Source organism: Paralichthys olivaceus, chromosome 13, assembly GCF_024713975.1.
Source record: "Paralichthys olivaceus isolate ysfri-2021 chromosome 13, ASM2471397v2, whole genome shotgun sequence".
NCBI classification, from domain to species: domain Eukaryota; kingdom Metazoa; phylum Chordata; class Actinopteri; order Pleuronectiformes; family Paralichthyidae; genus Paralichthys; species Paralichthys olivaceus.
This window is the reverse complement of record NC_091105.1, coordinates 9,379,255-9,392,868: the sequence shown is the minus strand read 5'-3', so window position 1 is coordinate 9,392,868 and position 13,614 is coordinate 9,379,255. Positions and strand designations below refer to the sequence as shown.

Genomic DNA, 13,614 nt, shown 5'->3' with positions numbered 1-13,614 from the left:
GGCGTTTTAACTGGCATATTGCAACCTGCTCCTTCTGATCTCTTCTGATTAACATTTGGTTGTTATCACTCACTGACCTCGATCACCGTGCTCAGCTGAGGGAGAGACAGCAGCAGAAAAGCTTCAATTAGTCAGAATAAGGCCCGCTGCCAAGATGACTCCACATTTGTGCTTATTATCAGATGTTCTCGTGTGTGCAAGTCGATATAATGTCCTCAAGAGTGACCTGTGTGTGTGTGTGCGCGCGTGCGTGTGTTCATTAGTACGTTTTAAATGTGTGCTCACGATATTTAACTAATTAAGCAGCTCTGACTATACATAATGGTCTTTGTGTCTATAGCATTTCAGATGAATCCACATTTTTGAGATTTCACTAGTGGTCTTGGCAAGAAAGGAATATAAGTGTTGGATTAGTTAATTTAATGCTGTGTGTGTGAAAAAGCCTTTTCTGGATCCAGATGGAGGTGTGTGACGGCTGACTCATCGTCTGACGTGATGTTACTTGAGTCAGTATTGGTCAAAGCTTAGGGCTTAACGCTTGGGATGAATTAAAAATCAGTGTGTAGGGTTAGAAGGAAGTGATATTGTCCGCTGCACATATCAGCCTGAGGTTTGCAGCGTGAGGCTGCGACAGCTGAATATCTGACCAAACAGTCGCTGGTTTAATTGCATTGTGGGGAATGTAGTCACCAGGTTGGTGTGGAGCAGAAAAGAAAGTATGTCTCAAGCTGCTGCATCAATTATTTTTTTTCAGACAATTTAAGTAATTCCATCATTTCCAAAAAGAAAATTAATTTATATAAAACTCTTAAATAATGAGTAAAGAACACAAACTTGCAGCAACATTCAGACTACAACATGCCAGTGGCAAATGCAACAGATCGTGTTACAAGAACGGTAAAATTATTACGTTATACATCACAAATTTGACAATGGTGTAGGAAGAGCAACACTAAATAGGTAGAGAAGCCAGTTGTTTCCATAAGCTGAAACCAGTGGCTGTAGGATATTGTAAATACTAAATCTATTCAGTTTATAGAAATACAACATGCTACAGAACTATTATGGTCCGACATATTCAAGAATTCATCAAGCAGCATTTTCTGGAAAAGTCAGCCTTTTTGGATTGAACCCTTCATATTCACATTTTTAATGCTTTATAATAATAATAATATTTGTATAGTACTTAACAAAATCATAATCATAACATATTAAGGTCAAAACCTCAAAACTTTGAGACATATTTGGTTTTAATGTCTGCTAATATTCAGCTGGATGCCACTCTTTATGACGCAGCATCTATTTCTGTTCGCTGCTCCAGGGCTTCAACTATCAGCCACAGTTATCGCAACATATGAGTGATGCCACCAGATCAACACTTCACCAGAGCTCTATTGATCAGATAGGCTAAAAGCAAAAGGTCACTGTGGTGTGGTGATGTCTCTGCTCTTTCCTTTGATATTTTCATTCTATTAAAGCTATAGTAGCTGTTTGTGCTAATTAAACCTGAAGTGAATTGAATAACTACACCTAAAGTAAAAGAGACTGAGCGAAATAGGCCCGAGACAGAGAGAGGGTGAGAGAAAGACTCAATCTGTGCCCTTGTTTCAAACCTCCACTGATCAATAAAGAGTATTGATGGCCTCATATTTGCATTGTGGCTCCGGAATGTAGTGGTTCACTGAGGTTTTGTACATCGTGTACACGGTAATAAATAAGCTCCATCATCAAACCATTATCGACCTATGAAACACTTTAGAGAGTAAAAATAGATTGTGAACATAACTGTTCTATCATCAGATTAGTAAATGACGGGCATATCACAAAGAGTAGGCAAGGAAAGTGACGGCCAAATAAAGAACATTGTCTATTCAGAACTTTTTTCAATGACAGTGAAATCACATTTTACTGCAAACATAATCTTGGCAAAAAACATATTAATATGAGCAGATAATCTGGAAAGAGAGAGGACAGTGACCCACAGAGAGAAGGAATACATGGATAGAGACCCAAGGGGAAAGATATGTGGTGGAATTGGATTAGTCTGGTCGAGCAGGAGAATTGTGAACATAATTATCAAAGCAGATGTCCCTGGTTAAAGTTTTTGGGTTAATGTAGAGCTCACAATTATTCTCAACCAGGAGTTGTAAAACGATTGTCCAATATATGCTGTCTATTAAGTGATTTATTTGCATTGGCTTTGGTATCACTAGCAGCTATTAGGAGACTAAGTAATTTCTTTCTCAGCCCTCAAAATCAGATAAGGAAAAACTCTACAGAAAAAAAAATAAAAATGGAAATAAAACTTATTTTCACTATCAATTTATCTGCAGATTATTTCTAAATTAATTAATGTACTGGTTAGTGGTTATGGTGGAAATTACAATTTCCTTAAGGCCAAAGTGATAAGCAAGTTTATTTCTCAAGCTAATGTGAACAAAAGCTTAAGTTCTACATAAACCAATTGATGAAGAAATTAATCAACTTATCACTGCATCTATATTATCGTCTATTATTGACTTTTGCTCTTCCTTTTGCAGTTGATACAGATACTGATATTGAAAAGTATGCTAAATCACATAACAGTAAATAAATATTATTTACTGTTATGAATTTAAACTATGAATTTTCCAGGACTGCAAATAAAACCCCTGTAAAATGATATTTCTGAGTGGATGTTTGCTGCACACTGTTTGGATAAAGGACCCACAGACGTTAGTCCCATCACATCACCCAGCCTTCATCATATATGGAAGGACTGTGGACTGGATGCTGCTCTGCAGGTCCTGAAAGTGTGAAGCAACAACTTCACACCAACAATTTTCCCACACACCCCTCTGTCAATGTTCTTATAGGTGGAGTCATTTGAGATATTTTCCACCTCACATGGACTCTCACACACACACACACACACACACACACAAAATCTTCCCTCATCACCTTCTCTAGCTGTTGTCGCAGACTTGTCCAGCGACACTTCAGCCCAATCACTGAGATAGCAGAGCTGAGAGCTCATTCATTTGGTAGTGTTGGCAGGTGCTGCAGTAGAGGCACCAAGGTCAGGACTGCCTCAGCACACATTAACTGAACACTGAGTAACACAAGCCAGGCAGATTAACATTTTTATATGCCACGCACCAGCTTCTGTGGTGCGGAGGCAATACATCACCTGTCCCAATCTCCTGAACACATTACCTCTGCAATGTCTTGTGGGAATTTCAACTTTTTGCAACAAATGTTTAATTAATTAGATTGACAAAGGTTACAGTCTCTGTGACTTCACAAAACATTCTTTGGCCATAACTCAAAAATCCTTACTCAAGTTGACAAATACACTTAATACATCTGTTGGACTAAAACTGCAACTTGACTGTTTGGCGGAGGTGAGGCTTTAATTCCACTTAAACCTTAAACTGTAGATTTGAATATGTTCCATTTAGTCTGTTTTGTTAACAAACTTTCTTTATCACAAATCTTTACAGCATTTAGCCAGGTGATTCAATCTTAAGTGTTTTTTTGTTTTTTTATCTTCACCAAGGAGGTTATGTTTTTGTCTTTGTTTGTTCGTTATCAGGATTATGCAAAAACAGCTCCAAAGATTTCCATGAAACTTGTGTGGAGGTGGTGGAACATAACCTCAGGAACAAATCATTAAAATTCCTTGTGTGACCAGATCCAGGCCTTTTTAACTCTTTTACATTATGTGATAGGGAGTTTTTCATTGTTATTGCTTTCTCAGAGAATCATTTATGGATATTGATGGAAAAAATAACCATGTGTTGGGGGACTGATATTTATGAGTGCCTGTAATTTGCAGATTCAAATAACAATATGGATTTAGTGAATTAAAATGTGGTTAAGAAAACTGTGCACTCTACTGGGTGTTCACTACATAATTTATTTGTTCTGTATCTCAAATTCTGTTGACGGTATAATTGTAACAACATATTTGTAGTCCACACAAGCAGATGGAGTGACTACTTATTTCCCACACCCTGTGTATACCCAGATGTATCCCACCTGTGTGTGTTTATAGATATTTTTGCCACTTTCTATAACAGTAGCCGCTCTTATGTAAATCCTCCGCGGATTAGCAAAACCATCGGTGAGATTACCGGAGTCACAAGCGCAGCTGTAATCCACGGCATATCGCCATATCCCAAGCAAGAAATACTACCTCTTCACCCCAGCCATCACTCAGACTCCAGTCGTTCTTCTGAGCGACAGTCCTGGTCTCAATGTTTGACTACGAAATCCTTCCAGCCTATTGGCTCTAATCCACTATTTATCCAAGATTACTCACCCTGTACCACTTTGTATCTTGACCCAATATGAGTACTGAATACTTATTTAAGGATTGAATTTAGGGTTTCAGGAATTCCATAATGATGGACATGAATATTAACGCTACATCAGCAATTTCTATGCTCCGTGTATTTTCAATTTTGTTCATCTTGTGTATTTTCTGAAGACAGAGATAGTAAATGAGTAAAACATTTTCTCTGCTTCTCTTTGCAGGTTCCATGATTGCATTATAAAACTGTCTGCGGGTAAATCTCCACCAATATTTTAGGAATATCCAGTGACACTTCAAGGACAGGAACCAAAGAGATTCATCATCAGTAGGTTCTATTAGACATTTATCATATACAGCATACTTAAGATTTAAACTGCAATATAAAGTTTGGTACATTCGTGTGAAGAGAGAGAGGTCGTTTTAGACGCCAAAGGGGTACATGTGTAACTGCTGAAGCATGTGTTTTGTAACATCAACATTACTTTTCATTTTCATTCTTTGTTTTTTATTCTCATGTCTTTCTCTTTTAAAGACTGGCTGTGCATTAGACAAGAAGACCCTAAAGCAAAGGAATACAAAACTCTACAAAGGGAACAGGAAAACCAGCAAACTCTTCTGTTGCCTTCTCCTGTGATTCCTCCCCTTGCTTAGTACCATTACTGAACATGAGTCAGGAGAGAAGGTCAACACACAAGTGAAGATGAACCCATACGTCACTTCTGACTTTAGGAGGGATCTCTTTCCCCATTTCCATTTGTTGTAGACTTTAATCTACCCTGCTGTTACTGCTTGATGGACTTCTGTATATTTGTACAGTTATAGCAGTCGCTCATGAGTGAATGCTTTTCAGTTCTGAACTTGCCACAGCTCAGGGTTGATTCTGCCCACTGTTCCAAAGAGACTGGATGTGGATACTTTGACATGATTCACTTGTAGAGCTCTCTGCACATGGATGGGCAAGGTAAATCTTTTTATTACCAGATGTATTTGCACATTTCAACTTTGTCAGGTTTTATGACTCATTTGTATATGTTAAGGATCTCTGCATTCTGTTTGCCATTAATTTGTGGTACCCTTTTAAATGTATTAACACATTGCATCTGCATATGATGATCATCATCTCTAATCTTTGCAGAAACCCTCTCTGATGTTCAGGTAGCCATTTGTGATCAAGTTCAAACAGGGATGCAGAGAAGGAGACAACAAACCCAGTTATGCTCTCTGTCACTTTAGTTCACAACTCCTCTCCTTCCTTTGGTTTACACCTGATCTATCAACCATGGCACCAGACCTCCAGAAAAATGTAGAAAAACTTACCTTTTCCTTCCGTATAAATCTACCACTCCACACTAAAAACCTGAGTAAAGTCAATGATAGAGTAAAGTAATCTCTCTCTTTTTTCTGCTCTTCTTATGTTTTGTCAGGTGTAGACGAATTCTCAGCTGAAATGCTGAGCTGTGATGAGGTCTGTCTGTCATGAGAGACGGGTGCATATAGTTGTAGTTCAGGTCAGTATTATCCATGCAACTCTCAGTACCCAAAACAAGTCTTCATCAAATTGACAATGGCCATCAAACATATATGTGGACCCTGTGAAAGAAAATGTGAAACTGTTAAAACAGTGACATGACTGCATAGGAGATGGCAAACAAAAGCGTCAGTTGGGCCTTTCTTACTGGGAGAGGGTTCCATTTTTTTGACCTGTGAATTGGAACGTCTAGTCAGCTAAAACAGATGTGCTGTATTTATCACAAGTGTTGTCATTCCCTTATCCAAGACTATTGGTACAAAATTATGATTGATGTGGAATGTCTGTAAAACTGTAATTTACTGAAACTGCTGTATTCTTTGTTTCCTCATGCCCATACCAAGGGGTTGTGAAACTAGGAAGAACTTTGATCGTAAGAATTTGCATGTTTTTATTTATTTTGTTTTGTCTTTTATGCATGAACAATTTTATCATATCATCCTGTCAGAAGTTCATTTGGTATGTTTCGTATGTCCAATTTGCAGCTTGTCACAATATTGTGAAAAGTACCCTACAATGAGCTGTAAATCCTTGAAATGTCTCCATCCCCATCCTCTTACTCCATTATATCCTCAGTCGATAGCTTTTATGAAGTCATGCCTGCTCAAGGTTTCCTTTTTAATGAACTGAACTGAACCACTGCATGCTCTTGATGTCTGTTGAGGTCAGCCCAGCCCTACTGCTCCTCGTCAAACCAATTCTTGTTTGAGAAAGATTTCTTTGGCTACTGCATCTTTTATTTCAGCTGTGATTGTAACTGATTTGTTAAATGATGCACCTCTGGAACTACTTCAAGTCAGCCCACTTTGTGCTGAGGTATCTATCACTAAAAGGATAGACTGTGCCGAGAGACAGGTTGTGGAGAGGACACCCAAACAAGTGAGTGATCAATGCCCTGGAAAGGAACATTCCTCTGGGTTATCATTTGCCACTATGGACCTGCAATAATCTCTTCATTAAGGATTAAAGGACTGACTGTGTGTCAGTTTCCACACTTGACTCAACTGAATATCAAGCTGCTTAACGGCCACAACAACAGTAAGATCAAGGCTCATTGAAAACAGAGAAAGTTGGAAGTTCTCCATAACAGAGAGTAGACTTAGTAGAACATGATGGGAGCGGCACGAGTGAAACGTCGCTTCAGTGCTGTGGTGGATGGGCCAGTGGAGGAGGAGGAGGTCATGAGGCTGGCACAGAGTGCCGCAGATACAGCTAGAGCAGGGGGGAGCCCCACAGGGTCAGGGAGCCCAACCAGCCCCTCCCCGACCCATGCCCTCAACGGCAAAGCTCTACCTCTTCAGAGCAACACCAACAATGCACGGAGGCAGAGTGCCATTGGAGAGTCAGTTGGGGGAGAGGCAGGAGGAGAAGGTGGGGTGAGAGCAGGAGGAAAGTGCTCAGGGCTAAGAAGTGGAATAGGCAGTAGTGGAGGAGGAAGAGGGCAAGGCCATTCATGCTCAGACAAGGATTCACTCTCTTCCCCCTCCACTACCAGCCGCCGGCGTGCCAGGCGCTCAAGCCGCCGGCCCCGACAACGCTTTGTGGGCAAGGACGGACGCTGCAACGTCACCTTCGTCAACATGAGCGAGAGGGGCCAGCGGTACCTCAGTGACCTCTTCACCACCTGTGTGGACATCCGCTGGCGCTGGATGCTTGTCATCTTCACCCTCTCCTTCCTTCTCTCCTGGCTACTCTTTGGATTTGCCTTCTGGCTCATTGCCTCCACGCATGGGGACCTCTCCATTCGGCTTACCCCCAGCTCAGGGTCCTCTCTGGGATCAGGAGAGGCCAGTCCTGGAGGAGAGTCTGATAGAGAGTCAGTTGTTGAGGAGCCATGCTTTCTCCAGGTGAACAGCTTCATGGCGGCCTTTTTATTATCCTTGGAGACGCAGACATCCATCGGTTACGGATTCAGAAGCGTGACCGAAGAATGTCCCCTGGCGGTGGTGGCGGTCGTTTTGCAGTGCATTGTGGGCTGCATTATTGACGCCTTCATCATCGGGGCAGTGATGGCAAAGATTGCCAAGCCCAAGAAGCGCAACGAAACACTGGTGTTCTCTGAAACAGCTGTGGTGGCACTGCGGGATGGGAAACTCTGCATGATGTGGAGGGTTGGAAACCTACGCAAGAGCCACCTGGTAGAGGCCCACGTCAGAGCACAACTACTGAAGGTAGGTGGAGGGAAGATTAATAATGAGCATGACCATGATGGAAAAAAGAGAGATGTCAAAATATGGGGATGATACGAGACACAAGACTTTAATTTGTCAGGAAAACATCATGAAAATGATCTTGTGAGGTTAAAACTTCCAAGAAAAGTTCTTAAATAAAGCACCAAAAATAGAAGTTGCTACTGTGAGAGAGTGGTAGAGCAAAAAAGGTTGCAGTAGAGAGAGAGTGCTGAGACCATCTGGCCTGTATACTGTGAACCACAGTTAATGAGAGCTTGTTTTATTTTCTCTCAGGGGTCAGGAAGATTTACCATGGATTAACTTGCCTACGATTCTTCCTACGAACTATTGTCCTTTGTCATCTCATTTTCTCTTGTGTACTGTATCTATGTGGGTCAGGTGATTGTACTGTATGTTTACTTATGTTTACCCTACTGTTTATTTCTTTTATGGGAAAGATTTTGTTGTCATTAATTCTGAATGTGCGTATGTTGCCATAGTTGCCAGCAGGGTTAAAATCTGTGTAACACTGAGGCTACAGCTACATTTGATATCTCTTCATAGTATAAACATATCAAAGTTCAGACAGGGCAGATGGGATTAAGGATCAAAGAAATACAATTCTAAATGCTGGAACTAGATATTGTAAAATTGTAAGGGTTGGGTGAGTGATAAGCCTATGCATTGGTGGTATGACGAAATTCAGCTGAATATTATAACCCAATGCTAAGCTTTTAGGTCAGGGTAAGAACTTTAATTTTCAAAGCTGTTTTTCCAGATGATCAGAGGAAATGTTATGTGTATTAAAAAAATTCATATACAATATATAGCTTTCAAGGTTCCTATACTATTTTGTTCTACTTTATAGCCAGAATTACAGCTTCATTATATTTGACCATGCCATGCCTTTATCTTTTGTTTGTTTCATATTGGAAATCATTTCTGGTATCCATTTCATATTTTACCACATGTGAAAAATCAATCAATCTAATGTGGAAAGTTTTAAATATCCTAATAATGACTTATTTTTACTTTTTATACCCAACCTGTTCCCAGGCAAGGGTTACGCCAGAGGGAGAGTTTCTGCCACTGGACAATGTGGACATCAACGTGGGTTTTGACACTGGTACTGACCGCATCTTCTTGGTCTCGCCTGTCACAATAGTCCATGAGATCAATGACGAGTCTCCCTTCTTTGAGATGGACCGAAAAACACTGGAGAGTGACTCTGAATTGGAGGTTGTTGTCATACTCGAGGGAATGGTGGAGGCAACAGCCATGACCACACAGTGCCGAAGCTCCTACCTGGCCTCCGAAATCCTCTGGGGACACCGCTTTGAACCAGTGCTCTTTGAGAGGAAAGACTGCTACCAGGTCAGGAAGGAATATGGATCTTTCCCTTAAATCTGCTAGCATTTATCTAGCTATCTATTAGCATTGTCATTGTAATCATGTGAGCAGGGTAATGTTAGCATTTAGCTCAAAGCACCACTTGCCACCCTTGCAAACCATAGACTTCCCATTGGACAAAAATGGATCTAAAATATCCAGGATATGGGTGTTGCCATTCTTTTAACATCAAATAACTAATCAAAACCAAACTTACGAGATGGGCACTACATACATCAGTGTGACAACAACTACCTAAAATAACAGAACTGTCTTTAAGAAAAAGTTATTTAAGGTGCACATTGATATTTTAGTTTGGTCCATATCCTATCTGCTAACATGGAGGGGTTATGGGTTATGACCCAAACTATCAATATGATTTGGCTTAACTTTTGGGAGCTGTCATGTGACATGTTGTCCATCCTCATACACACTACTGAAAAATTATTGTGTTCTGCCCTTTTTTTCAGGTGGATTATTCTTTCTTCCACCGGACATATGAAATCCCTAACACACCTTCATGTAGTGCTAAAGAGCTGGCTGAGGAAAAATACATCCGAAGCTCACGCTCCTCATTCTGCTATGAGAATGAAGTGGCTCTGCAACTTGCCTCCCCTGATGATGAGCCTGACCGAGACCCTGAGTGTCCCCCTCCACCCACCCGAAGGCCATCCCTGGCAGAACATCTCCACTACAACTGAACCTAGATGGCCTCAAGGGAAAAGACGTAGGGGGTTGACCCAGGAGTATAGAGGATGTTAAGGCAAAAAGAGAGAGGCTTAGACAGGAAGGAATGAGCAAACCAAGAGAGAAAGGTGATTCAGTGATTAGACTGGAAAGAAAGTCTAGTATTGGAGCAGATTAAAAGATCCATTAGAAGTTTGCCAGATTTAGATGAGTATTATACAGATTAGATGTTTCAAAGAAACAGAAAGGAAATGGATGGATAGAGAGAGCGAGTGTCAGGTTTGGGGTCAGTCCATTGGGGAGGTGAGTAACTACACTGACCTAGTTGTCTGATTGGCCCTGGCAATCTTTCATAATCATCAAAACTTGTCTGCTAAGTCTCACATCTGGCCCATCGCTACCACAGCACACTCATCTGGCTCTAATGCCGGACTGTCAGGGTATGCAACAGCACCACATGGTGGCTCTAACCCGCAGCAGCACCTCAATTGTTTTGTGATCCTGGAGAAAATTCTGACCTATTTCAGATGGCTTCTGTAAGAAACACATGGTAGTGTACTAACTACTCAGGAATGTATTCCACGATGATGCTGACTTATCACTTTAGGGTTTTATCTTCTTATGGTAAGTATGAATAGTGCACATTTTATGATACTTGACCCCCGGTGGGTGTTGACAATTCAGGTGGTGGCTAATTTACTTGTAGAGCCAAAGTGATCAACAGTAACATGGAGAAACAGCTGAAATCTAGCAGCGGCTTTGAGCAGTTTCTTTCCCATGTAATGTTCTGTATGTTGTTTGTTTTTTTGGCTTTTTTCTATTGCCAGGTTCATTGATTGTAACGTTTGAATCATTTAATCTTTATTTATTCTGCCATTTTTATTGGTGTTGGCCGTGTTGGCCATGATGTTGGCTGTATCCAGACCAGTAAATCACTTTCTTTCTTGCACTACTAACTACAGTATATATTCATGTTCTCTGTCGCTCAAATCAACCACACTGTGATGTTTTGCTCTGTTACTTTTGATTCTTGTAATTCTTGACTGCGCTCTGACTTTATAATCTTTTAAGTTTCTTGGCTCTTGGAGGACCTTTTGATGTTTTGGACTGAATCCAAGGCAAAAGGAATTGACTCTCATTGACTAAGAACACACCGGAGGCCTGCATGCACCTCCAGCATCACTAGAACAAGTTAAACTGAGTGCATGAGGTGTTATGGTGAAGGATGGCTGGAATTCTACATCTCAGAGTTAAACAGCTGTCTACCTTCTATACAAACCGATGAAGACTGAACTGAAAAATATAGATGACATTCATAGAAAAAGTGTTCTGTATTTTCATGTCCATAAAATCCTGTGACACCCTCTTAATTCTAATGGGTTAATGTTGGTCTCTCTTACAAAATGTGAGAACAGTGTTGTGGGTGGTGCCTTCATAACAGACCACAGATTTGGCAACTGGCCCTTCATCGTTGAGGTTATTTTTATTGTATTCATCATGTGTTTTTATGCAAGAGTGTTTTTTTCACCTTAATATTTGCAGTATATTGTTCTCTGTTGACAAAACATCTCTGCAAATAATTACTGTGAATCTGCTCAGTGACTGAGGAGTATATTACCATGCACTGATAACAGATAGATGCTTTTATCTATATAAGCTATATAAGGTAGACTGTTATAGTTGCACATTGTACGTATATAACAAAGCACCTGGGATCTTCTTCCTGTAATAAGTTACAGTACATTATGCTACCTGAGTATTTGACGTGTTGGTAAAAGAAGGAAGGCATGTCAGGAATGCACCGTGATATTAAGTCGAAAGCACAACATGGGAAGCTGTTCTTTGTATTTTGCCATTAAGTAATCTACAGAGACTAATATCACTGATAAAAATACAGCAGCACAGGTTGGTCTCAATGCATCAGTCGCAGTATTTTATTGGAGTTATTCAAAAGATGTTCTGCGATAAGCTCAGGGGGTTGAGGCATAGACGACATATTATCTGTTACAATTAATGTCACTGCTGTTCTGTGTTTGTGTCATTGCTTCCACTTCTCCTTCATGGCCACTATGTTCTATTATTAGGCTGCACAGTGGGTCATGAGATTCACCCTGTCTCCACTTCAGTGAAATGTAACTTGAGCTTAAAGCACCATCATTTCAAGTTCCTTTTTAAATGCTCCCAACAGTCAGATCATTTTTTAATTTCACTACTCATATTAAATGGTTATTCTACAGATATTTTAAATAAATTACTGAGATGAAAATAAGAAAACCTGTAGCCACTTTTCCTTGGCTTTTTTTTTTTTTTATGGAAAACCTCTGCTACAATGTAGAAATGTAATTTCAGAGCTGCCACAAGCACAGAGCACTTCCAAGTGAAATTGAACTGTTGTAGAAGAAATAAAATGGGGAATGGATTGCAATTATATGTTGATTCTTTATTCAGTCTCTTTGTAGCTCTCTTGATGCAAAACAAATGAGTAAATCTTGTTGCTGGTGTGTAAGGGTCTCTCGACCTATACTAAACAAATCTGTATGTTCTCAGATCCAATATGAAAACCTTCTGATGTACATAAAACATCTTATGCTGAAAGAATTGAGTATTCAAAAAAAAAAGCAAGTTTCCCAAAAATGTACTTGTTTATATCAAATGAAGCAACTTTCTATGGCAGAGATGATGTAGCTCAGGCAGTAAATGGTCATTTAAACTTAAGCTGAGGAAAAGGCCTATTCATGTAATTCCTACTATGAAGCTGAAGATGACTGTAGTATGAGTATAACCACATTTACAGAGGTGGGACTGTAAAGGTGAAGTGTTATGTGACAAAAATGAGCATTTAAGTTAAGGTCCACTTACTTTCTATTTGTTGAGCAGAAAGGGTTCACTCTATTTTAACTGCTACATTCATCTATTTGATGTGTATATGTATATTCTCTGTATATAGCCTATGTAAGCATTTCATCATTGTAGCTGTGACTCCTGGGACATTCGGTGAACGCTGGTACCAGGGGAGCTCGGGCTCAGTGGGATTTCGTGGGTGATCTGAATCACGCGCCTGGAGTCAGATCGGTTCAAGTGAGCCTCGTTTGTGTTCGGACGGAGACCCGAGTCAGTCCGATCTCAGATCAGTGTCTGCGGACGCTCTCCGCCTCAGCGTGGTAAACAAAGGGCGCGCAAACTTCCTCCCTCTAGCGCGAGACTGCCGCACAGCCACCTGCTGCAGCTCTCCTATTGGCTGTTCGACGCGTCAGTGAAACCTTGCCCCGCCTCTCCTTCTCTACCATTGGCTTATCGTAGAGAATGTTGCGTTCCTGTTGACGCCATTGGTCACCGCAGCGGTTTCGTGCCCATTTGTGGGCGGAAGCCTCTCGTCGCATTCACGAGGCGGGTCTACTGCTCAGTTGTAGAGTTTGATTGGACGCTTTTCTCTCTAAGGCGGGAATAAGAGCCGTGTCTGCTACCTGGTTGGCCCGCTGGCAGGAAGCCCAGCTCCGGGGCTGAAGCCGCCGCCGTGCCCCCACTGCTCTCTGTTTTATTCT

The 13,614-nt window shown here is 40.8% G+C and overlaps 1 protein-coding gene across 7 annotated transcripts in view; it reads left to right on the top strand.

Annotated features, from left to right (window-relative positions):
• kcnj14 (potassium inwardly rectifying channel subfamily J member 14) overlaps positions 1–12,510 on the top strand; it is a 32,024-nt gene extending 19,514 nt beyond the window's left edge. The window contains exons 2-7 of one of the 7 annotated variants that reach the window (XM_069537007.1): positions 4,519–4,622; positions 4,830–5,258; positions 5,722–5,805; positions 6,170–7,996; positions 9,053–9,370; positions 9,856–12,510. In XM_069537007.1, coding sequence (XP_069393108.1) covers positions 6,935–7,996; positions 9,053–9,370; positions 9,856–10,086 — 1,611 coding nt within the window. In that variant the 5' untranslated portion in view covers positions 4,519–4,622; positions 4,830–5,258; positions 5,722–5,805; positions 6,170–6,934 and the 3' untranslated portion in view covers positions 10,087–12,510. Of the gene's footprint in view, positions 1–4,518; positions 4,623–4,829; positions 7,997–9,052; positions 9,371–9,855 lie in introns of all 7 variants that reach the window. The other 6 variants (XM_069537005.1, XM_069537006.1, XM_069537002.1 and 3 more) reach the window with 6 other exon arrangements.
• Positions 12,511–13,614: the final 1,104 nt, after the last annotated feature.